General features: G+C 41.7%; 4 protein-coding genes across 8 annotated transcripts in view; 1 reads left to right on the forward strand and 3 right to left on the reverse strand.

Moving 5' to 3' along the window:
- The window catches only part of LOC111224680 (putative adenosylhomocysteinase 3), a 40,980-nt gene extending 36,531 nt beyond the window's left edge, over positions 1-4,449 (reverse strand). The window contains exon 1 of the mRNA XM_022749260.1: positions 4,054-4,449. Coding sequence (XP_022604981.1) covers positions 4,054-4,389 — 336 coding nt within the window. The 5' untranslated portion in view covers positions 4,390-4,449. The remainder of the gene's footprint in view (positions 1-4,053) is intronic.
- An 883-nt stretch (positions 4,450-5,332) lies between these two features.
- tmem209 (transmembrane protein 209) lies at positions 5,333-13,279 on the reverse strand. Of its 2 annotated transcripts, none has more exons than XM_022749449.1 (15): positions 13,238-13,279; positions 12,723-12,884; positions 12,523-12,581; positions 12,143-12,274; positions 11,795-12,024; positions 11,508-11,712; positions 11,108-11,283; positions 10,919-10,990; positions 10,732-10,828; positions 10,402-10,527; positions 8,479-8,576; positions 7,301-7,415; positions 7,084-7,181; positions 6,350-6,423; positions 5,333-6,185 (listed from the first exon to the last, which is right to left on the reverse strand). In XM_022749449.1, the coding sequence occupies exons 2-15, from the start codon at positions 12,860-12,862 to the stop codon at positions 6,131-6,133; spliced, it is 1,677 nt and encodes a 558-aa protein (XP_022605170.1). In that variant the 5' UTR covers positions 12,863-12,884; positions 13,238-13,279; the 3' UTR covers positions 5,333-6,130. The 2 variants fall into 2 exon arrangements, with proteins under 2 accessions (XP_022605170.1, XP_022605171.1); XM_022749450.1 differs by having other exon boundaries at positions 12,723-12,844; positions 13,238-13,267.
- An 813-nt stretch (positions 13,280-14,092) lies between these two features.
- prdm4 (PR/SET domain 4) lies at positions 14,093-20,116 on the reverse strand. Of its 4 annotated transcripts, none has more exons than XM_022749408.1 (12): positions 20,066-20,116; positions 19,660-19,723; positions 19,360-19,475; positions 18,793-18,981; positions 17,796-18,566; positions 17,455-17,604; positions 16,871-16,989; positions 16,690-16,775; positions 16,357-16,484; positions 15,683-16,252; positions 15,222-15,390; positions 14,093-15,047 (listed from the first exon to the last, which is right to left on the reverse strand). In XM_022749408.1, exons 3-12 carry the CDS (start codon positions 19,472-19,474, stop codon positions 14,684-14,686), a joined length of 2,661 nt encoding a protein of 886 aa, XP_022605129.1. In that variant the 5' UTR covers position 19,475; positions 19,660-19,723; positions 20,066-20,116; the 3' UTR covers positions 14,093-14,683. The 4 variants fall into 4 exon arrangements, with proteins under 4 accessions (XP_022605129.1, XP_022605128.1, XP_022605127.1 ...); XM_022749407.1 differs by having other exon boundaries at positions 20,055-20,100; XM_022749406.1 differs by having other exon boundaries at positions 19,902-20,089.
- A 715-nt stretch (positions 20,117-20,831) lies between these two features.
- Positions 20,832-22,190, forward strand: LOC111224977 (achaete-scute homolog 4-like). The gene is made up of 2 exons (XM_022749694.1): positions 20,832-20,929; positions 21,040-22,190. The coding sequence occupies exon 2, from the start codon at positions 21,044-21,046 to the stop codon at positions 21,587-21,589; it is 546 nt and encodes a 181-aa protein (XP_022605415.1). The 5' UTR covers positions 20,832-20,929; positions 21,040-21,043; the 3' UTR covers positions 21,590-22,190.
- The last annotated feature ends 1,631 nt before the right edge of the window (positions 22,191-23,821 follow it).

Genomic DNA, 23,821 nt, shown 5'->3' on the forward strand with positions numbered 1-23,821 from the left:
ACTGACCCTTTCAAAAACTATGACATATTGAAATGAAACCCTTTTACAAAAATACCCCAATTATATCATCATAGCTGCAATGTTAAATTGCTTTTTTTTCTGCTCACAAAAAAAAAAAAAGCAGAAGCAAAAATACAGGCCAAGAGGTGTCTTAATTGGGATTTGTATACATAACTAAGAAAATATTTTAAAAATCCAAAAAGTAGGATTAGGCTACAACAACAAAAGTGTGTGTGATTACCACTGTGCGCACACTAACAGACACATACGCAGACCGACTCAACTGCTGACGTGACTCATGAATGAGACGGGGAAGGAAAGTGACACATACTCCTTTGTTGCCAAGGACAGTCGCAGGCAGATAAAGATGCTCAATGACCTTGTATGAAGATGACAATGCTGACAGTGCAGTGGCTTCTTATACTTCACAAGATAACGTTGTAAACTCGTATGAATGAGAATGGTTGGAGAACTAACTTGGTGCTGGGGCTTTCTGTTAGCTTATTTCACATTTTCATTCACCAACCACTTTTAGTTCCAACGGGTTTAACAAGTAGTATTAGCCTGTCTGCTTTTTATAATGTATACTGACATCAGTATATAACAGTTCACCTGCTTTGAATGGGCCAGAAAAAAGCCAAATGACAGATCCACAGGTGTTGTTTTATACAGAGCAAAGTGGCACAAAACAGTTGTTGCAATCAGTGAAGATGTAGCATTAGACAGGACAAACTATAGCCTTACAGTACAGTCAAAACTATACAAAATAAACACAAAATTTATTGCAGACAGATTTTACAGAACCTCTTCTTCCACAGGGTTCTCTTCCCAAGTAGAGCAGCCACACGTCACTGTAAGCCTGTTAACCAGTGAGCACCTACCAGGAACACCGGCTTAGTGGCTGACATAACATTACATCGGAGAGGGATGACCTTACTAATACACCGATCTCTGGAGTCATTCAGAAATATCACTGTGCATGCTTTAGTCATTGCCAAATGTCAAACATCAGTGGAGAACTGTTTCAGTTTGTACTTGCAGGGTGAAAAGCCTTGTGTTTGGTCAGTTTGCTCAACAGGTTAATCATCTGCTTCAAATAAGACATCAGGTGACCCTACTGACCCAGTATGAAACTAAAACAAGACTTGTCACAGCCATAACCAAAAACCACAAACTATGACCATGCTAGCAACTAGGCCTGCTGTTTGCAGAGGTCTTTGCTAGTTTCCTTCCTTCCCAACTGGAGCAACCACCCTGGACTTCTCAGAAGCTGGAGATATGCGTGCCAAGCCACACGGGTCACAACGAAACTCATCATTGACTCAAAAAGCTTACATCTGGACGCACCTACAACAGAGAGCTGGCCTTTTAATCCCCTCATGTGGCGACATGATAAAGGCATGGATTAAAGGCTAGGCAGCCATCCAGTCAGTCAGTCAGTCAGTCAGTCAGTCAGTCAACACTGCTGCATGTGTATTTGCATCATCAGTCCCACTGCTTCACTTACCCTTTATTGCACCAGGCAAGCAGAATTCAGCAGATGCTCAAGGCCAGGCAGTAGTCATATATCTATAATGCAGTGTGCCATAATCTATAAATAGGCTGCAGGCAACATTCTGTCCCAGTGGCTATAGTGGTTGATCAGACAGGTGCAGTGACAACTGAGTATTTACATTATTTACATTAATATAGCAGATGAATCTCTGCTCCAATGTATGTAGAGTGTCTATTATGCATTACTCAGGATTATTGGTCTCTGATTATATAAATAAAATTATTATATAAACTGATTATATTAAATTGCGGTCTCTCTTTACATTACCATGATCTCTTTAAATGAAAATGGATTTAAAAAATGATAAAAGCGCTGATCTGATTAGATAAACAGTGAGTGCACTGGCCTACAGCCTCTACAAACTATAATCACACGCTTTATTTGTTTAAAAGACAACTGGCCTTCAAGAATCATAAAATGCAGTTTTAAAAACAACTCTGATGATACATAAAGGAACATTTGACAATAAAATTTTTGTCACCACCAAGACACTATTTTTTTTTATTTCATGAGATATTAAAATGACTGATTGTGATATTTTCACTAGAGTAGAGAATTTTAGAAATGAACTGTCTGTACCATGGTCCTGTATGTGAACTTGGTCTCCTCAATAATCCAGATGTGGCTGTTGCTGTCTGGTAGGTCAGGCCTGGGGCTGGCCCCCACATGTGGTTCACCCTGTGGATGTAGTGCTTCCAGCAGCTGGTTGACTTCCATGTGCCTGCGTGCTGTGACAGCCTGAGGTACATAAAGCCATCTGCTCTGTGCTGCTGTCGGTGTGCGGTCCATGCTCACACTGTACTATCCAGCTATTGCCCTGTGGGTTTTTTTACTGGGGTTTCCTTGGGGGTTGTCTAACCGGATAGGATCATTGTCTGGGCGGAATCGACAATGTGGGTGTTGAGTGTATCCCACCCAACTTGTTCTGTATCCAAGTTTCACCCTTTTCTAAGGCTGATACCTTCCCTACCTTTTGCCTTTCCATCTCAATGGTTTGTTGTGAAAACACACTACACTAGTACTTTGCAATGACGTCAAAGGCGGAGCACGAACTGACCCACATACAATTAAACCCATCTTGAAACCAAAACTTTCAGCAGTTAGTTTGTTAGGAGCCTGTGCCTGGAGGAAGTCAATGAATCAGAGAATCAACTGCTGAATCTGACCACAACTGATAAAGTGCACTACAGTGACCACAGGCTATAAATCACTGTCAACTCTTAATAATAACTGGGATCAGAAGAATAAAGCTGGCAGCCTCCTCAAAGGATTTCTTATCAAAACTGCTCTTTCCTTGAACATTGCCCTTAATATCCATTTCTGTCCTAATCAAGACTTTGCCAGTCGCAGAAAGATAAGATGCATTTAGGGCACTAACACAGCAAGGCAGTTTTGGGATCCTTCCTTGCCAAGAAAAAGACATGCTAAGTCAATCTGACCTCTGAATTAAGCCACAAGGGCAGGAACTCCCTTCACTGAAGTATCAATCCATGGTGCTCCAAAGGCTAAATCAAGCTTGAGAAAACTAGGTGATGAGTGCCCCAGGGTCACGGATTATTGACTAGTGTTATGTCTGAGTTAGATCACACTTTGGATGACACTGCATCAGTCAGACTAAACTTACCACTGCTTGTATTTTAAGCAGTGAACCGTAAATAACCTGTATATACTAACCTGCGGAGGTCAAGCAAGAGGCAAAGATCACCTGACCTACCTGGCAGAGGAAATGAGGCAAAGCAGGTTGTCAACGAAGCACACACATCAGCATTTCTGCAGGATTAAGTTAGTTATATAGCTACCTAATATGTTTACACAGGAAGCTCTTGCTGAAAACCACATATATCATTTGCTAGCACTGTGCTGCAATAAGGTACCACGTGTCCCAAGACTGGAAGTGACTGAATTGTTCTTTTTTTTGCTGTTGACCAAGCAAAAATGGCCAACATTAAGGCAAGTTAGCAAACAGTCAAGACAGCAACTTATGCTTTAAGTGTGTGACTGTGTTTAATTTAACAGAGTGTTGTCCGGTGTTAATATTATTTTACTTTGTTGCGCAAGATCATGGCAAGTCAAACATCCAGAAATCCAGCAAAAATAAGTGCTAACTATGGTAAGGGAATAGCTAAGTCTTTTCAATCTTGAACACACGATGTCCACAAAACTTGTGACAACAGTTGGATACTCGTATCCAGCTAACATGACTCAGTCCATGTCCTGAAGATTTGGCTATGTCAGCCTAAATTAAATGGGTACACCTTTCTTTTAAATAGGTGTTTAGCCCTTTTTACACCCTTCACAGTGTTATTAGCACCGAAGACCATTATTTAAAGCTTCCACGGACACAACTGAATCAGCTTTGGGACCAGCTAGCCTGTTAGCATCGTCACACAATGCCAGCTTTTCCAGGGAGCTTTCATTGCGGCGAGGTGCTTAGTGGTGGTCCAGTAACAGCGAGGATATAGACGAGTGCTTATGGAAAAAAATGTTGTCTCTCTCACCTTTTTCATCCGCGGAGCCTCGGCGACGGTACCGTCACGGTTGACAAAAGCCTCTCCGCCGTTCTGCTGAGGGTCCGACCGCTTCATAGCCGACGCCTGCGGCATCTTCGCGGTGTTCGGGGTGAGCAAGCCCAGGCTGCCTTCCCCGGCTTTCGCGGAGGGCTCCGCTGTAGGGGACACAGCGGCAGAGGAACCGGCCTCGTGCGGGTCGATCCTGCCGAGACTCTTGCCGTCCGACGTCGGTGTCATCGGAGATGCAGCCGGTAAGTCTTTGCCGGTGGGGACGTCTTTGAGTTCGACCTCTGCCATTTTCGCTGCCACAACCTGGACTGACATCGCTGCAGTTTCACCAAGTCCTTTTTCCAACACAGATAGCGAGTCAAGCGGATGTGAGCGGAGGAGTGACGGTGGCCAAAATGCATTGTGGTCCTCGTAGTTCCTCTAAGCATCTCTTCCCCCTCCCTCATTGGCCACCTTCAGTACCAACCATGGACACACGACTGACATTTGAACAGGGTTAATTAGAATGGGGGGAAAAAAATAAAACATCTAACATATGCATTTTAATTTTTCTGAAAAATATTCATAATCGACACTTTGACTACATTACCCAGTTGGTAAAGCTGCACTGTGAAATGTATTATGGGAAATGAAGTTAGTAATAAAAACAAGACAAGACTAAACTACAAACAAACGCGAGTTATGCCAGATAATGCTGTTCACACAGCAATAACGTTTCCAATTTCTACATGGTCTTCTAAAACCACACACTGAAATGTTCATTACTATATCCTTAACTCTCAATCTCACATATCCAAATTTAAAATAACAGGATGCATTTAAATCACTTCATTATGAAGTGCATGCGACTACATCATGAATCCCCCAGCAAAACTGTTTATCCTCAACCAATGTGTTGTTGACATAAAATTATTTGTATAACACTTGAAATTGTCAGTCAGTATTGTTCCTCAACCTCAAGTCATTCGCTGGACGTGGCTACTAAGATACTGCATCACATTACAGCGTTCATGCGGTGGATATGCAGTATGTCATTAGAGAAAATGGGACCAGGAGTAAGGTCAAATTGTTAAAAAAAAACATATGAACTACATTGCCACCAAGTGGATGCCTATGATAGTTTAAAAAAAGAAAAAAAAAAGAAAAAAAAAAAAAAAAAGGACGAACAAGCTTCAACTGTTTTTTTATATCTAAATTTTATTTTTGCGTCTCAGGTGACATTTGTAAAATAGCATTATTGAAAACAAGCAAACATGTAGAAAGTTTGAAATTTAATGAATGGCTGGATTAAGGGAAGATAAATGGCATTCAGAACTCTTTTGTAGAAGACATTATATCCTGAGAAAAGACTTTGGTGATTCAAAGGCTTTTCATTTGTTCTCCATTACATATTCAAAGAATTAACAGTGTATGTATGTGCAGCACTGCAGCCTAGTAGTATGGAAAAGTTAGTAACTACAGAATACTCCAATATTTCTCTTATTTGAGTATTGCTGCTTTTTGCACCGTTTTTTTGCAGATAAATTCAAGCACATGCCAGGAGTATCCCTATTTCTGCAGACATTCATTCTACAACAGAACAGGAAAAAAAACAAATATAAACTGTATACAAACTGATTACTGATGCTGAAGAAACACGTCAAGTCCACACATACTGTATTTACATTCAAGCTGAATGGGTCTGAGCCCTTTGCCATCCACCAATTGTGAGGTATATTATTTACAAGGCTGCCATGCTGGTACATTCTCAAAATACAAAAAATCAATAAATCAAACACTGTTAAAAAATACAGCTCTGCATTAGATCGTAAGCACATTGTGGTGTCAACAGAAATGTTTTCTTAAAATGTCAATGAAAATACAGCATGCTGCCAATTTGTAGACTAAAACCGGCAAAATGTCCAAAAATGTGCATTTATTGTAAATTTCAAAGTCTCATATGCTCCTTAAAGAGCAGTATTTAATTTCAGGAGATATTCCAACCAGCGTAGACAGCATCGAGGAGAAAAAAAAATCATCCACATGTAGCTTTTTGTTGTTTGAAAATTACAACATATTAGTCTTCAAATATCCACAGGATGTTCACACCAGAGAGGCCAAGATTTACTCTCCTGGAGAAAATATGAGAAGCAATTTAATTATCCCACAGTGGGCAAGCAAGGTCAAACCAATCATTTTCAATCACAATGCATTCTGCACATGACCTCTCTATTGTGCTAATGATTATTTTTGGCTAGTTGGCCATTCATACGATTTTAGTTGTGGAAGTACTCACCCCAGCATCCCTGACTCCTTAGTCTTAATGACATAAAGAAACATGAGGATCGTGTGGAACAGGTTGTTTCTGCCCTGTAATAGAAATCAAGATGGGTTCGTGTCACTGCAGTCAAAGTGTTGTCGTAGAGCAAGACATCCTGTGTTGAATGAGAAATCTGTTTCTAAAGGAGCTTGCAGTTTCATACTGCATGTGGGGATAACTGAATTTGAACTTCTAATGGAGAGAGATAATGAAGCTAACAATTTAATAGAGAACAAAGACAAATTATTTCAGTGTAGGTCAGAAAAAGGAGGCACAGTTCATGTTTATAAGATGTTGTCTGAACAGAAATACTGACAAGCTTACAGAAGGCTCTTAAACAGATTTGTCAAATGTTTTGTGTGTTGCTGGAAAAAAGCTGTACTGTACAGTAATGTCTTTAATAACTTTACTGTTGGAAATCTGAGCTACGATGCTCTCCCTGTTATTTTTTCATGTCCCCTGTAATTATTATTTAGTATCTTATAAGCATTTGGCAAATTCACTCCTTTTCATTTAAATTGATTTAATCTTATGTTGAATTTAGTTTCACCTCAGGGAGACGTATAAATAGCACAACTTAGACAATACAAAATAAGAGAAGAAGCTGGTAAGGGCAAAAGAGCTGTTTTGTAAGAGACTGAAAAAACTGAAGAAAACAAGAAAAAATATTTTTGAAAAGGAGTGATAACACTGAGGTTTTTGGCTGTCACCTTAGGTAGACTGTAGATGTGTCCCTGGTAGATGAGCTGGTAGTGAGGGGGGGTGGTGCTGCTTTGGTGGATGCAGAAGAGGTTCTCCTTGGTTACATCTGTGACAAAGAAGAGAAGTGTAATGAAAAGAAAGTAGATGCAATGTTTCAAAAATGATAAGCATCAGTGGAAATGACAAGCCTTTTATCATTCTTCCTTCCTGTGTATGTGTATTTACCAGGTTTGTCTGGGGTGTGGCTGAAGTGCTGCGCTGTGAAAGTCTTCCCATCTGGGTACTTTGGGTGTGGGGGCAGTCTGGAGTCCAAGTATGTGCAAAACATATGCATGAGGATCTGAGGAAATTGACAAAAACAGTGACCTGACTATTTGGGCTTCAAGTATACACCAGGTATTAGGAAGTATTTGGTATTTGGCTGCTGATCCCAAACTGATGAGGAAAGCCACCTAGACCGTTAGTGAAAAATGCCTGCAGCACAAACCCTGCAGTCAAAACCCAAAACAACCACGGCCAGTTTCATAGCCTAAAGGTCTGTAAATGGGAACAACTGCATGTATTCATGTAGCGAAACAAGCCATTATGTTGACTAATCCCAACCTATAGAGCCTGTTTTACTGATACTTGTATTAGCATCTGTTTTACCCCCAGTCCTTGTAATTTTGCGGGCCGCCATGGGTCATCTCTCATATGCTGAGGTGCCACACCATTAAGACTAGTGTGAATGTCACAACGGAAAGGTTTGTCCAAAGTCCTCAAGTTTGGTGTCTACAGACTCGGCTCGTCACGCTGAGTAACATATGTCAGCCCCAGCCTTCTGAGTTGCTCCCTTCCGAAGGGCCGCCATGGGTCATCTCTCATATGCTGAGGTGCCACAGTAAGGAATCCAACATTTTGAAAAATGAGCCTCATTCTGTGCATTCAATACAGTGGCACTGACACCTCCATGAAAATACATTAAAGAGCAATTAATCAATTAGCTGATCACAAGAAAATTTGATAATTGATTAATCAATTAAGTAATTTCTTAAGCAAAAATGTCAAAATTTCACTGCTTTCTGTTACTCAGATGTGAATATTTTTTGGTTTTCTTTGCATCTTTTAAGAGTAAATGGAATATTTTGGGGTTTTGGATGGAAGGTCGGACATAAAAGGCATTTGAAGACATCACATTGAACTCTTGTAACTTGTGGTGTGAATGTTTCAAAATATGCAAGCAAAAAAATTAATCAAGAAAATAATCTGTAGATCGAGTGATAACGAAAATAAACGTTAGTTGCTGCACAAACAAGATAACCAGATCAAACTTGGATTTGAAACAGTGCAATGACAGTTTTTACATGGTTGCACAACTAGCTGTGTGTGTGTGTGTGTGTGTGTGTGTGTGTGTGTGGACTCACAGCACAATCAGTGGGGAGGTCTGTGTCCCATTTCCTGTTCTTCAGATCACCACCCCTGTTCCAGCGGAAGGAGCTCATGCAGCCGCTGTGAGCCAACTCTGATGGAACACAACACAGAAAACACATGAAACACACATTTACAGTCTAGACCGTATGTTACACGTTTTGTTCTGCAGATTCTGTGCTTTAGCACATTTACTTTCAAATAAAATAACGAATGCTACATTAAAGTGCCAGGTCTGCGCTTTAATTTCAATAGGTTTACATTACTATAGAGAGATAGAACCCTTTAGTTTCAATTATGAAATAAAAATGAAGACTGCTTCAAGGGGTTTACCTTGTGGTACAGCAGAGGGCACCTAAAATTTACTATAAGCTTGACCTATTGTATGTCCTGTTGACCTAACTAAGCTAATCAATAAAAATGGAAGAGGACTGATAGGATTATCACAACACCAAAGCCTCTGAGAAGCAATGATGAAAAAGGTCTGAAACAGGGCTGGGACAATTATCCGACGTAATTGACGTTGTCGATTATAAAAATTATTAGATGTGGAATTTTAGTGTCAACGCGTCGTGTAAAACCACACAGGGTAAATGTTCATAGAACAAAACCGGAATTTTCTAATGGGACCGTTTATATCCATCGTCTTTGGTTTACCCGGATACAAGCGCAGCGCAAGGGATGGGACAATGCTGTGACGTAATTGAAGTCATTGACTACGTGAATGATTTGCGTCTGTAATCTATTTGAACAACACGGCGGCATCTACCAGCAGTACGACGGAGCGTGTGGAGCAACACGCGGCAAAAAAGGCTCATACACGGTCCTCCAAAGTTTGGGAATACTTTGGGAATCTTGACACCAACAGTGCGGTAGTCTGCAGACTCTGCAAAGTGCATCTTCATTTGTGTGTGTGTGTGTTGGACGGGGCAAATTGTTATATTAAATGACTAACTGGAAAATAATTGCAATAAAATTACTGTTAGGTTAATAAAAAAAAAAAATCGTTAGATTAGTCGAATAATCGAAAAAATAATCGCTAGATTAATCGTTTAAAAGAATAATCGTTTGGGACAGCCCTAGTCTGAAAAAACAAAACGCGTTATCGTCATGACTCATAATCCTCGATCATACTGGAGTTTTTTAGATGTTTCACAAAAACATTTGCCGTAGACAGTTATTCTACATCTTCTGCATTAATGTGTCAATGGGAAGCACTACATTTTATATTTTCAAAGATTCCTCTTGCAAATAGTCAAGTATTCCAGTGAGCTATTTGCATGATGTTAAAGAAAGTAAAAAAGCAACAAGCAACTTTCCAGATAAAAACCTTAAGGAATTTGGAGGCATATAGCCCAATGCATGATGTAATAAATATACCAACATACAACAACATAATCTGCAGGTTGAACCAAAATCATGGCCTGGAATAAAACTGGGTGAGGGACAGCCATGCTAAAAAGATGAAGTTGCTGAGGAAGTGACAGGCTCATCTAAAAATCTTACATCAGCATGACAGAGTCTCTCACAGCATGACAACAAGCCCAAACATACAGCCAGAGACATAAAGAACTACAGTATATTCAGAAACAAGAACAAAAAGGGGTCCTGTATGAGTTTTGATGCAATTGAATGAATCGGCTCCTGTATACCTCAACTCTACCTCAATCTAATGGCAGCTCAACTCTCAATCAACTCTGAGCCATGTGTGTGTTTGGCATTTTAATGTAATATTTTATAACAAACTGATTGTGCTGGAGCTCAGAGCCGAAAGAACAAAAATGTGTTCATTTTTGTTCTCACACACGCACACACACACACACATACACGCTAGATACTTGCATACATGCCATCTAATAACTAGTAGGGACTTAATGCACATATCAACACAATTAATTGGTCTTTAAAGTTGGACCTACCTTTCATGCGGTCCACTAGATATTCCTGGTTGGGTGTGATGTCCAGGTATTGGACAATAGAGTTCATGGTGGGGATGGATGAGGCTTTCATCACCGCTGCCTGCTTTAGGCTGCTTATACTGGCCTCTGGTGGAGGAAAGGGGGAAAACTAGTCCGACTCCAAAATAAGAAAAATACTACATCTTGAAATTGCAGTAATGACTACTGCGTAAATTGACACTGATTTCCTTCTTTGGTCCTGTATGACTGGCACTTCCCTTTCTATCTGAACATAACAGCAGTTTGAGATATTAAATTTGCCAAGATTCATGTTCTCTATAGATGGTTTACCTCCTATCTGGAGTTCAGGGCAGCCCATCCTCCTGAGCTGGCTGTTGACCGAGTCTATTTCCTTGACCAAGGGGACCAAGATGGTGTCACTTATCCACTGCAAAATAAACAATTATTGAAAATAATTTTGAAACATTTTCACAAGTTTCCTCAGTATGTAGTCCTGTAAATATATTGGAACACTCACATTCCTAAGCTTGGCTGTCCAGGTATCGATGCGGTCCACTACAGGGCGACTGGTTGTGATTCTGGCCCACACCTGCAAAACAGGGAGGGAAAAAGATATAATGTCACGCTAATCATATATTCCTCTCTGACACTAGCAGATTTATACACACCAAACAATATTTTTTTTATTAGGTCATAATTCACAGACCTCCTCTGCAGCCTGTTTGGAACCCAGGTCCGTCTCGTCCTTGTGAGCAGACGGAGCTTGAGAGCGGCAGGCTGGCTGGTACAGGAATTTTCTCAAGCTCTGAGCATAATCCCCCACAGAGCGGTTGTAGTTCCAAAATGTTGGACTGTGGCTCGGAGACACAGACTCTGGACTCCCTACAAAGGGCATCGGCTTATCACTTTGTCTGACAGGTTTCATTCTATTACACTATACACCCACATGTGGAAAAATTTACTTAATCTTTAAATCATCTAAAAGAAATGACTGGCTGCAGCATCTAAAAACAATTTCTTGGTCTACATCTGCCTGATTACCAGTGACTCTGGGTAAGTTGGTTAGTTGCTAGCAGTGGAGTTCCTGAAAAACTGATATATTGTACCCAGTTGGCTACGGTGACTCTTCTCCTCTTCCGTGCGGAGGAACCTCTCCAGGCTTTTCAGATCCTCCATGTAGTCCTCCTTGCTTCCCGGGGAGTTAAACACTGAGGGTGAAGTGCGGTATCGAGCCCTCAGGCTGGAGCCTTCTGCTGGCCCAATGCTGCTGGGGTAGGGAGAGGAACCAGGGGAGGGACTGTAGTTCAACACCTGAGACAGGAATAATACAACATGTTATTAAAATATACTTAAGCTTTTCCCACACATTATATCAGTGCTGGGATAAACATACCTTTCCAAAAGCCACTGAGGGGGAAAAGGGCCCCCCTGCACTGTTTGGGGTGGGTGGGTTGCTGAGAGGAGGGCTGTAACCTGGTACACAGCTGGGGGAGAACTTGGGGCTGGTGGTTGCTGGTCGAGAGGGGCTGAAACTCAGCACGCTCTGGCCCTGCAGGGGAGATGACTGGGCTGGAGCTGGGGTCTCCTTTTTCTCTGGCTTCTGGGGCGGAGAGGCCTGAATACCTGCAAAGGGACAGACAATGACAGTACTTAATTAGTGTATTTAAATACATGTAATAATGATGAATCAAAATGAGAGAAAAAATTAAAAGTCTGAAGGAAAAGAAAAACAGAGCCTCACTTGTGTTCCTCAGCCCCAGGAGGAGATGCTGCTCGGGGGATACAGCAATGGTGGATGGAGCCATGGTGTATTTGAAATATTTCCAGAAGTCAAAAAGAGCATTGAGGCTAAAGAGAGAAGCTAGCACCAGTTCTGAGAAGGAGGAAAGAAAAGAGGGCACAGGGTCTTCTGTGACAAAGTATAAATACTTGGATGTATTTAAACTCTATTGTTTAAATTAAGATGAATCTGAAAATAAATTTAGGCCTGATTACATAAGACTGTACTCCTTATAGTTAATCATGCTTTTGTGTTGTTACAACTTTTACTTTAATACATTTTATGACGTAATAACATCAGCAGACATCCTTAGAATAAATTAAAGTGTAGTGGGTCCTCACCAATGTACCAGATAGGCCAGTAGGTGATGTTATAGTACCGGCTCAGCAATTTCCCTGACCTAACAGAAAAGTAAAGAGACACACAGATATCATCACACTTCAAACTGGGAGAAGAGAGATGGGAGATGGAGGGACAGAAAGCCAGTGCTACATTACAAATGATTGTTTATGTTTGCATTACCGAACTTGGAACAACTTACATTTCAGTGTAAATCATGCCAGCTAGGGACACGTTGAGCACAGCCCAGGCGAGGACCACCTGCCGAGCCTGCTCCTCTCTCCTCATCCTCAGCGCACTGTCTATCATACTGGGCATCCCCTCCTTCGGTGGGGTCAACATGATTTTATCACACTGTTTCAGGCTAAGACGAGTAGCACAGAACAACATTGAGACAAAATGCTACATCTACGAACAAATTCAACGAACTTCTCTAACATATAGCACTACTATTCTTTAGCTGAACATGAAGTAAGACTGTGAGGCATGACAACTGTACTTGACTTACGACTACTGGTATAGCACGGATAGCTGAGCTCCTTGCTAAACGGTTAGCTAAAATTAGCTAGCTAACAAATAAACTATAGAATTTGCAGAGAGCGAGCGAGTCAGTCACATTTCCATTATTGATATATAACAAATAATACATTATTTTATCCGAAGTAGGACATAAGCAAAGTACAAATAGAAGGCATAAGAAACATAGACAATTCATACCACGCTAAAGTGAATGACAACTGCGGCGCTGCATAATTTGTATTTAACAGGAAGCTACAGTATCTACTTCCGTTAGCAGTAAATGCTAGGTTGTAATGTTAAAGCGCTAATTCTCTTTTAAATACATACCATAAAAAATAAATATATAAATAAATTGAGCACACCCATTATATGATAAAATATTGCAGATATTATTATATTATTATCATAACAATTCCAACAGTTATACAGTTGGTCAGTGGGAGAAAGTAAGTAAATATATTTACTGAAGTACTTTTATTTAAGCACAGTTTCTTGGTACTCGTACTTTACTTTAGTATTTCCATTTTGTAATATTTTATATATATCTGACAGCTTTATTTAAGTATATAGATAGGACATTTTATCCTCAGATGATCTTATCTCATTTTATTTGGTGACCCTTTGAACTAAGCTTACAAAAATGTATTTAAATTTAGTAACTTGTTACGACTTACCCCCTACAACAGTGAAATGCTAAATGCTTAAACCAGTCACAATCTCATGTCATACATAATTTATGTATCACTCACGAGACACTAGGTGAAGTGTGACATTCACATGGCCATGTGGGGGCGCTATTTCCCCGTTTTGTAATTACCCATATGGTTTTACTGATGGGTGATCATGTGTTGAATATAAAGGAGAATGGGTCAGCTATGATCACCATGTAGAGACAAAAAAATCAAAGTTATGAAGTTAAATTGTAAGTTATACTTTAACTCTATCAAGACTATCAATCAACAACATAAAAGAGCTGTAAATGTTCATTTATTAAATCATTATGCAAAAGATAGGATGGAGCTATAACATTATTTTAACATTTAATCACCATTCACACAATGAGGACTATGACAATAATGCCCAGATTCCTGTTTTCAAGGGGCTCACTTCCATTCACACAGACAATTTAAATAAAAAAATCCTGCTATTCATAAATAAGGAGTAAAAGCACAGGCCATTTAGCAGTTACATATGATCAGGACTACAATGCAAAAATATGGCATGATAAATTTTAATTGACATTAATGTGCAACTACAAATGAATGTCAAACATTCACTCTGTGTTATTGAATGAGGAAGATCAGATTAAGGAATAACAATGAATGAACGATAGCTTATATGAATGTCATCAACCTATAATATTGCACAGGCCTGAGTTAAATGAAAAAGAGAGAATAGCTTTGTACAAATACAGTCAGATCTTTACCAACTGGCTTGATCATATTTAGCAGCAGTGTTATGCTTGTGAGAAACTGAAGGAAAACATTTTCAATTATGAAAAATGTGGCAATTAAAATTAACTGATCATTTAAGATGATACTGTTCAAATTTGTTGTAATGATATTTGGCAAAAACTAGAGGTAAACATCAGTATTGTGGTAAAAGTAAATAAATAAACAAGACATCTCAACAGGCACAGTGGTGTCAATGGGGGGGTGACAGGGACTTTTCAGAGTTATATCCTCCAACATCTAAACCACAGTCTTCATTATTGGCTGAGTCAACCAGTCTCTCTCCTCCTCCTCCTCCTCTTCCTCCCCTGCTGCCATCCTCATCCTCCTCCTCCTCCTCTTCCTCATCGACATCCTGCTCCTTACGGGATGCTCTTTCCGTCTTGGGCCCTTTGCATATCTTGAGGTGACGGGTGAGGTGGTATTTGGTGAGGAAAGCTTTGTGGCATTTCTCGCAGACAAAGTCTCTGCGGCCCTCGTGAGAGTTCATGTGCTTCTTCAGGTGGTTGGTCTTGAGGAAGTGTTTGTTGCACTTTGGGCACTGTATCCGGCGCTCACTGTGGTGGGAAAGGGCAAGAATAAGAAGAGGAAACATCAGTTCTCAGAGACAATACACTCAATACGACAATCAGCTGAAGCCATTAGTCTGGTGACTTGAAAATGTTTTTTTTTTTTTTTTTTTTTTTTTTAAATAGCAGATTTATCTAGAATACAATAAGTAAGTCACATACTGCGTGTGAGAGAACATGTGCTGCTTCAGGTCATGTTTCCTGATGAACGCCCGGTCGCAGAGGTCACATTTCAGCTTCTCTGCACCGGTGTGGATGAGCATATGTGATGCCACATGGGATTTCTGTGTGAACGACTTTTCACAAACCGTGCATCTATAGTTCTTCTGACCTGTGAGTTGAAAAAGGAGTTTCAGAGGTTTAACAAAAGCAAAATTTGGGTATCACGGGGAAATGCAATTTTTCAATGCACAGATACGTGAATGGTACCGATCTTCTCATCTAAACTCTCTGCCACAAAGTTTCAAACAAATCTCGTTGACAAGTTTTTATGTGTCTTTTTTACGTGGCTTGTAGGGAAGACACAGGCAAAACTGCGGGGTTCATATGACAGCTGAAAGGCAGATGCTGCCAAAATCAAAACTCCAGACTACTGTTTATACTTCCGTTATCCCTGTACATACCTGTGTGAATCTTGAGGTGCATCCTGAGGTTACTGGGATCGCTGAAAGCCTTACTGCAGTATTCGCACTTGTGAGGTTTCATCCCCACGTGTCCCATGAAGTGCACGTTGAGCTTGGTGGATGTGATGAAAGCCCGTGAACACATGCTGCACTTGAATTTCTTCTCCCGCACATGGCCCTGACCTTTCGCTCTGGAGGTAACATTATTAGAGTTTCTATTATTGCTGCCGCCGCTGCCGCTGTTGTCATTGTTCGTTTGTCCTGCAGCATGGGCGTGGCAGGGCCATGGCGAAGAGGAGGAGCTTGAGGTCCCATTGGTCATCTTTTCTTCCTGGTGAGAATGTTGCTGTTGCTGTGGTTGTTGCTCTTGTTGCGGTGCCTGCTGCTGCTGCGGTTGTTGCTGCTGCTGTTGTTGCTGAGAGTGGTCCTGCTGTGACGGGCTGTGGCTGTGTGGAGGTTGGTTATGGCTGTGGTTGCTGTTATGGCTGCTTAGATGAGACTTGAGCTCAGAGAAGGAGGAGCACTCTTTGCCACACTGGCAGATCTGGCCCTCAGGGACCTGAGGAACACCTGTGGAGAAATAAAAGTTGGTGGAAACGGTCAAGTTATGGATTACCATGTAAGAAGTGATGTGAGGGTTCCTTAAAATCACAGCTACTCATCTGTCATCTCACCCATCATCCTGCAGTAGTCTCTGCTATAATAAAAGAGCAGCTCCTGGTCTGGGTGGATTTCTGTGGTTGTACAGAAGAACAGTTTCCCATTGGCAGGGTACGCCACCAGGTTCTGCTCCTCACGAGTCCTAAATATACACAACACATAAAGAACTGTTTATTAACTTATTGGCTTGGACAAGCACTGATTGTTTGGACAGGAAACTTAAATTACACTTTTGTGTCTCATATGGTCTTTTTCTTTTTTTGCTCTAAACAATGTGAACTGTTGTCAGCAATCTTTCACTGTGGCAGCTGCTTTTATGCAAGCACTGCTGCTACTCAGTGTCATACCTTGCCTTGCGGACAAACATCATCCAGTTGCATTCGTTCTCATCCGTTGTCACGATGTAGAACTCCAGCACGTTGTTGTGATACATCTGCGACAGAGAATATGGCTCATCATCCTCGTCTACGTAGCGTGGTTTTGCGCTGACCACAAAAATCACGGTCCAACTAAAGCCTCTGTACTAACCTTCCACAGTTGAGGCGCATCCTTTTCCGGCCAATCAGACAGATCGACATTGCTACAGTGCTGGCCAACCATTGGTCCAAAGCAGGTCCTCGGAGGAATGACATCTCGTGCAAAAACTCCTACAGTAAGCACATTTTGCCAGCAATTTAATTGATGGTCTACCAAGTTGTTCTTTCCATGAGGCATCTTGATAAATCCTAAATGCCTTTACGTTGTTAAAGCCCTTACACAGTGTCCCAAAAAGTTTGTGTGTGTAAAAGCTTGTGTGAGCCTTAAAAATGATTTTATTCTGTTCTATTAATGATACAGGAATGAAACGTTTTGAAATTGAATGCTTTTTGCCTCTACACAAATTGCAAGATTATACTCGTTTTAAAATTCCAGCTCAGGATTAAATCCAGAGCGGCCTCACCAAGATTAACAGACATTTTGATTGACGGAACAAAAAACAGACTAAGAGTCAGATATGCCAGTCATGTTCTCTCTTAAAAATAAACATGATATCAGTCCACAGAGTAATGACTCAGCTCTATCCTGCTCTAACTGCCACAGAAACCCTTGTTTAAGGGAGTTTATTCTCTTACCAAGTGGTTCATCGGCCACTGAGATGCGCAGGCACAGTGGACGTGGCAGAGAGAGGCGAGCTCGGCTTTGGATGGGCGTGTCAGGGATGAAGGTGACTGGGCCATGCTCTGGGCAGTCTGAGGTATATGAGCGCTCACACAGTGTGCACCCTAGTAGACACAACACCAGCACAAAACTTTTTCACAGGTGAGTTATTTGAGTCACTGCCCTTTAACAATCATGTTCATTTCACTTCAATTCTATGACCACTTATGACTGCTGAATGAAAGTATTTCCAAAAGATTTATTCACTGGTATATTCATTTATTAAACATTCGAAGGAACTAAAATACAGACTCACAGATGGTGTAGGCAGTGACCATGTTCTCCTTGTTGGAGGTAGAATCCTCAAGTTGCAAGGTGGAGTTCACTAGCACCAGGTTGTTTTCTGGCCCCAGTGACACCTCTGCAGTGATGGGGGACACATTTACTGCCTCCAGCCCCATCCCAGAGTGTCCATGGAGAGGCACCGGCTCCAGCTGGCCCTGACTGGCCATCGAGCCAGTGAGCACCACACTGACAACTCCTGAGTTAAGCTCCCCATTCGAGTGGAGCTGCTCCCCGAGTCCTCCTGCTCCTCCTCCCCCAGCATTACCAACTCGACCCCCCATATGATCTTGCTCCATCACCACTGGTAGTTCGAGCACAGGGGGCCCATGGAGGGGCAACACCCCACCGGATGAGTCCACACCAGTCAGGCCCTCATGCGACTGAGGCTGCCTTCCACCACCAAGCTGCTGCTGGGTGTCAGACACCGCCACCACCCCAACTCCATCCATGCTGGCCAGCTCCTCTCCCATCCTGTCAGGGGACATGGGGCTGCTAACACGTGACTCCATGGCCAATCCTGTAGAGTCCAGTTCATGAGCACCTGTCTGGTGGAGGTCTCCCTGTCCACTGACTTGTCTGGAGTCCATGGGCACCAGGCCCTGCTCCAGTGGGCCTCCAGGGCCACTGTAGGGGTCCAGACCTGAGGGATTGTTGCTGGTCACAGACAGGGTCCCATCCATGTTAAGGCTGCTGGGATGAATGTATTGAGGTGGTGGACGGTCTGCCAGATAAGACAGGATACCTGTAGAGTGAAGAGAGACGAAGTGTGATTTTTAATGTACTGAGTAGCGTGCATAAATGTTTCATTAACCAAAATAATTTCAGCCGAAAGAGAAACAGGAGGAAGGCTACCCTTCACACACAGCAAGATGACTTAAACAAGCGTCCAAACTATAAGAATCCAACCAACTGCTTTGAGAATTTCAACAGAAATGACTGATATATCTCACACACAGACAGTGCCTCACCTGGCAGTATGTGTCGGAAGTAGCTGCTCTCCAGGTGGGGGTATGGAGGAGGTGGCAAAGAGTAGTTCCTCTCCGGTAGGCCACACATCACTCCTCTGTCACTCAGTGGACCCATGGGGAGCATCAGCGAGAGAGCAGAAGGGAGGGAGCCCAGGGAAGGACCCAGGCTGGGGATGGCCACCGGCATGCCTAAACCATAATTCAAATGAACAGATGAATGAGGGCTGGGGACGAGTGTGCAGAATACAATGTAGTGGAAAATATAATGCATTGGATAAAGGGATAGCCCTTTGTTCATTTAGCCAAGAAGCACAACACATTATACATATTAAAGCCCAGTCATCATCTATAATGCAGTAGTTAAGGGTTCAGTTTTTCTATGATTTTGGCAGGTGGGAAAGAAAGTTTACAACACAATCGAAACACACTGCCATGACCATAATCTGCATAGGTAAGTCACTGAATAAGTCATGCTGAGTCTTTTCACACTCAGTTAGGAAAAATAAAGTCTTTTAGTTTAATGCGTTTCCCAGTCTGAGCCAGCAAGCCTGGGGATGCCTTCCATACCTGGGGTGGGGATGGGGTTGTGTGTGGGTGAGGTGGGCAGCCCCAGGTGGCTGGCACTCACTGAGGGCACACTGAGCTGATCCATGCCCACAGGACTCAGGTTCATGTCATTCATCCTGGGGAAATAGCATCATCACATAACAACGTTGTGTTTTATGTCTGCAGTTATAAGACGTGAACTTTGGCTCTGATATCTTGGGACCGGTACAGGAGATTATTGTCAACATTTTACAGAGGAAATTGTGAATATTCAGGATTTCACATAAAGCATATAAATAGACACTGGCCACATTAGCTTACCTGAATTCAACAACTGTCCATCAGTATCCGTGTCCTGTCGAAAGGTGCTTTTCTATTTCTCTCCCTGTTAAATACAAGCCCTGGTATGAAACAACTTCAGGCATCCTTTATGCGTATTAAAGAACTCTTATTCAACAGCCAAAAATGACAGTTAACTAGATATTTAAAAGGACTGGTTTGCAACTAGTTAGCGAAACATTGACCAGTTTGTCACACTGCTAACGTTAGCCTTGCTAACTTACGTCTCCATACATCGTCAAAACAGACAATAGTCAGAGTTTTGAGGTTTGAGCTTGGCAAAAGTTAGTGTATTCCTGCTCACATGCGGAGGTGTAGCTTCACAGCAGAAAAACTGGTTATTCGGGAGGGAAGATGCCTTAAAAATAACAACATACCAGCACAATACCTCCATGAAAGGGGCCATGACAGCATACCGCTCCGCTCCACTGCGCATGCGCGGTGGCATGTGAGTATTTAGGCTGATCACAGGTCAGTTTTTATGTCCTCTACGGTCCAAACTGCTCTCCTCACTGGGGCCCAGGTTATATCGGCTGTTAGGAATTACTTTACCATATCTTTGAAGTGTAAGACATAAAAATGAATATAAAGATGTATTTGATTAAGAATGTGAGCGATGAAAAAAATAAAAATAAAAAGTGATATTTAAGGAAATATAAAGATATTTTTACCATCTATCAGTGATAGCCTATAGTGAAAAATATAATGTGAAATGTGAAACAATATGACGCAACTGCCTCTGAAGGGAGACACAAATGACAGGTGGCTTTACAGTTGAATAAAAGAAAGCTCAGCAATTGATTATTTGCACGTATGATTTGTGTTTACCTTGAATGATCATTCACAGCATGAAGCACAGTTTAAATAAACTGATCTACTGAACTGGGATCGAATGGGTTATCCCGAGAATTGTCTCACAATCTATCCTTATGCATATTCTTCCATGGTTTATTAGCATCAGTTAAGCCAGTTATTACAAGCACGTTTCATGTTGAGAACCGCTTCACTGTCTCGACGGAAGGAAGAAAACGTTACGTAAACAGTTTTATCTTTATGAGAAAAAGTTTCATGCCTACATCCCCGCCCCGGATCACACCCACCCTGACGTTAGCCTAAAACCCCCACAAACAAGCTGTCACTGATTATGTCCTGATCGAAGACAGTAGACTTTTAAAAGGTCACAGTCATATCTAACATTAAAGTGGCGACTCTTTCACAACGCACGAGATGACTGAGAGGCGACTCTGACAGGGTGAGTAGAAATTTTTGTAGGTTATTTGGTGCAGAATAATTTGCATATTTTACTGCTTCCTAACTGTTTAATATAAAATTGTCTCCCTTTGGATTTTTTTTTCTTTTTAGAAATATGTCTTATCACAACAAGGAGTTGATGGAGCATATTCCATATGTCCCTCCGCTGGCTCTCCACGGCATCTCCATGGACAAGACCGGAGCGCACTACAAAGATGCGCTTCGACTCGGACTGCCCTTCCACCTAGACGCTGCGTACCTCGACCCTGTGCACGGCCACATGTTACCCTACAGACGGCTATCCTATTTCCCCTTTCACGGATCTCTCGGTGTGTGTGATTATTCCTTCGAGCCCGCGTTCATCCGGAAAAGGAACGAGAGGGAGCGACACCGTGTGCGCTGCGTAAACGAGGGTTACGCGCGGCTCAGAGAGCACCTGCCGCAGGAGTTTGAGGACAAACGGCTCAGCAAAGTGGAGACTCTGCGGGCGGCTATTGACTACATCAAACACCTGCAGAGCCTGCTGGACTTGAACGTGTCCGGGATGGAGATGTCGCTTGGAGATGCGCGCAACCGTGCGCCGCTGCCGCAGAGGACAGAGTGCAACAGTGACGGAGAATCCAAAACTGGCCTCAGCGACGGCGGGGAAATTGTTTACTAGCTCTCTCTCACTGTCTCTCGTTCTCTGTATGACATGCTGCATATGAATTACGCAACACTTAGTTATAATTAAGTGTAATTAAAAGGACAAACTGAATGAAAAAAAACAAGAAGAACAGTGAAAACAACCACAGGTTTTTACAGTAAAGATGTGACATGAAACTCCCAGTCCGTACATTGAGCACGAACAGTTTGTTTACATGTGGGGAGGCAGGAAAAACTGTTTTTTCCAGGTGGACATTAGAGGCAAAAACAATAATACTTGATCAATATTTGGAATTTCATTCTTGACCTTCAGAAATAATATGTTTAATATCATTTGAATGAAGTTTGATTTGGTGGTTGTGGGCCTCATGAAGGTCATCAACAAGGTGACTAACACGTTATTTCAGTGAACAATGTTTGACTGTGTGTGATGCTGAGGTTTTTTTTTCCTGTACATCCACGTAAACAGACTGTAGTCAAAATAAGTATCAGGGGTAATTGTATTCTCTGCAGGGAAACCTCACCTCATTATGAATACTGAAAGTGAATTCAGTGTACAAAGCCATTGTTTTGGGGAAATTGTTATTTTTTTTGTATTGTATTAAAATCTTGTGAGCTTATAATTATCTACAATTATTGACTCTGTTTCAATGCAAATGAACAGTGGAAAGGCTTTTCAACAGTACAAAATACAACTTAAATATTTCAGATTCACATATATGTGCAGATCAACACATGTGACATGTTCGCAAAAACAACATAAATAACATAAATAAATCCAAAAGAAATATTTTTTATGATTGAATTTACCCCTTTAAAGTGGACTGATTATCCTCTTAGATCCCCACTGATCCTAATGTGACACGTAGAGTCATATGCATGTGCTTCATTCACACCAAATGAGCGAGCGACTCGAGTTCATAATGTTCATCTTAACTTCTCTAGTCCACCTACACATTATGATGTTGCACTATTGCTGTAAAATCAGACAACCTACTGCAATGAAGAGAATACGATCTTGGATAATGCTACAGTTTCTATCCGTGCCGCAGAGGCCTTTTCCTTTTTGACTAGCAGGAGAAGCATGGGTGGGTGTAATAACATTAGTAATTCAGATCCAGATCTACCCAAATGTAATGCAGCCATTTTTGTCAAATCATTAATTACTGCTATATCTCTTCTATGAGCAAGACGTCATGTTATGGAAGTGAACATTACATTACGGTAATCCAGGCTTGACCGGTTTCCAAAGCACAGAAATTGAAATCTCAAACCACAAGTGTCTCCTCAAAAGAAAGTTTCTCTCCTTGTTTTCAGCTACCTGAGTGCTCTTCAAAGACCACCTGCTCACTTTACTATCTCAGGGTCCCCAGGAAGTTTTTTTCTCCTAATAGCTTGAGGAATGCATTTATCAGGGAGCCCTCAGCCTCGTGAGAGGAGCCCCCCGAAAACACCTAATTTCCATCCTATTTGTGTGTTTATGCTTCCCACCTCCGCTGACCTGCACGGAACATTTTCTGATTTACTGTAATACCAAAACCACAAATTAGGAAAAAAAATTAAAAAATAAACATGATATTGTATACAAGCAAAAGGGATGTGGAGAGACCGGCAGAGTGCTGCTCAAGTGAACCGTGGTAGTATGGAGGAATGGCATTGACAGGCATGAAGGCATGACAAACCCTCAGCAAGAGGTGTTTGGCTGTGCAGTTTGTGAATTAGACCCAATAATTAGCCAAGTGCTGGTACCCTGGGCTTGATGGTTCAGTGGCACTGAAGATAGGGAACATGAAGCTACTTAAATGAAAGCCTCTGCCTTAATGGATGTTTTCTTTCCTGATGCACACAGGCTGATTCTAATCGGACTCCTGCTCAGATTCCTTGCAGGCATCGCTCTACTTTACTGGAAGAGTTGTTGCTAATGCATGCATGTGATTTAATACAGAAGACAGAAGAAGAAGAAAGGTTTATAACTTTGGAGAATTGTTGCAATCTAATTCTAATTTATCTCTGGAATTACCTCACATGTGTTAAACCCTCCAGCACTATCAGCTTCGTGAATCTGTCACAACGTTTGCCGCAGGAAAACTGCACAAAACCTTGTCGTCTTCAACACAACAACAGATACAACAAAGTGCCCTCATACTGCACACTGTCTTCTCTCCGTTCTGTTTACCTTCTCCCATAATGACTGCAAGTTTCTGGCCAGGCACTGAAGTTCAGGCTAACAACAACATCTCCAATCAGA

The sequence above is a fragment of the Seriola dumerili genome, unplaced genomic scaffold, assembly GCF_002260705.1.
Source record: "Seriola dumerili isolate Sdu_G_001 unplaced genomic scaffold, Sdu_1.0 BDQW01000138.1, whole genome shotgun sequence".
NCBI classification, from domain to species: domain Eukaryota; kingdom Metazoa; phylum Chordata; class Actinopteri; order Carangiformes; family Carangidae; genus Seriola; species Seriola dumerili.

Coding starts and splice junctions, on each gene's coding strand:
- tmem209 (XM_022749449.1), bottom strand. CDS start 12,862: ATGTTGACCCCACCGAAGGAGGGGATGCCCAGTATGATAGACAGTGCG. Junction 10,528..10,731: donor CCCTGAACTCCAGATAGGAG/GTAAACCATCTA, acceptor TTCCTCCACCAG/AGGCCAGTATAAGCAGCCTA. Junction 7,416..8,478: donor ACCTCCCCACTGATTGTGCT/GTGAGTCCACAC, acceptor CAATTTCCTCAG/ATCCTCATGCATATGTTTTG.
- prdm4 (XM_022749408.1), bottom strand. CDS start 19,474: ATGAATGACATGAACCTGAGTCCTGTGGGCATGGATCAGCTCAGTGTG. Junction 18,982..19,359: donor CAACCCCATCCCCACCCCAG/GTATGGAAGGCA, acceptor ATTATGGTTTAG/GCATGCCGGTGGCCATCCCC. Junction 15,048..15,221: donor CACATGTTCTCTCACACGCA/GTATGTGACTTA, acceptor TTCCCACCACAG/TGAGCGCCGGATACAGTGCC.
- LOC111224977 (XM_022749694.1), top strand. CDS start 21,044: ATGTCTTATCACAACAAGGAGTTGATGGAGCATATTCCATATGTCCCT.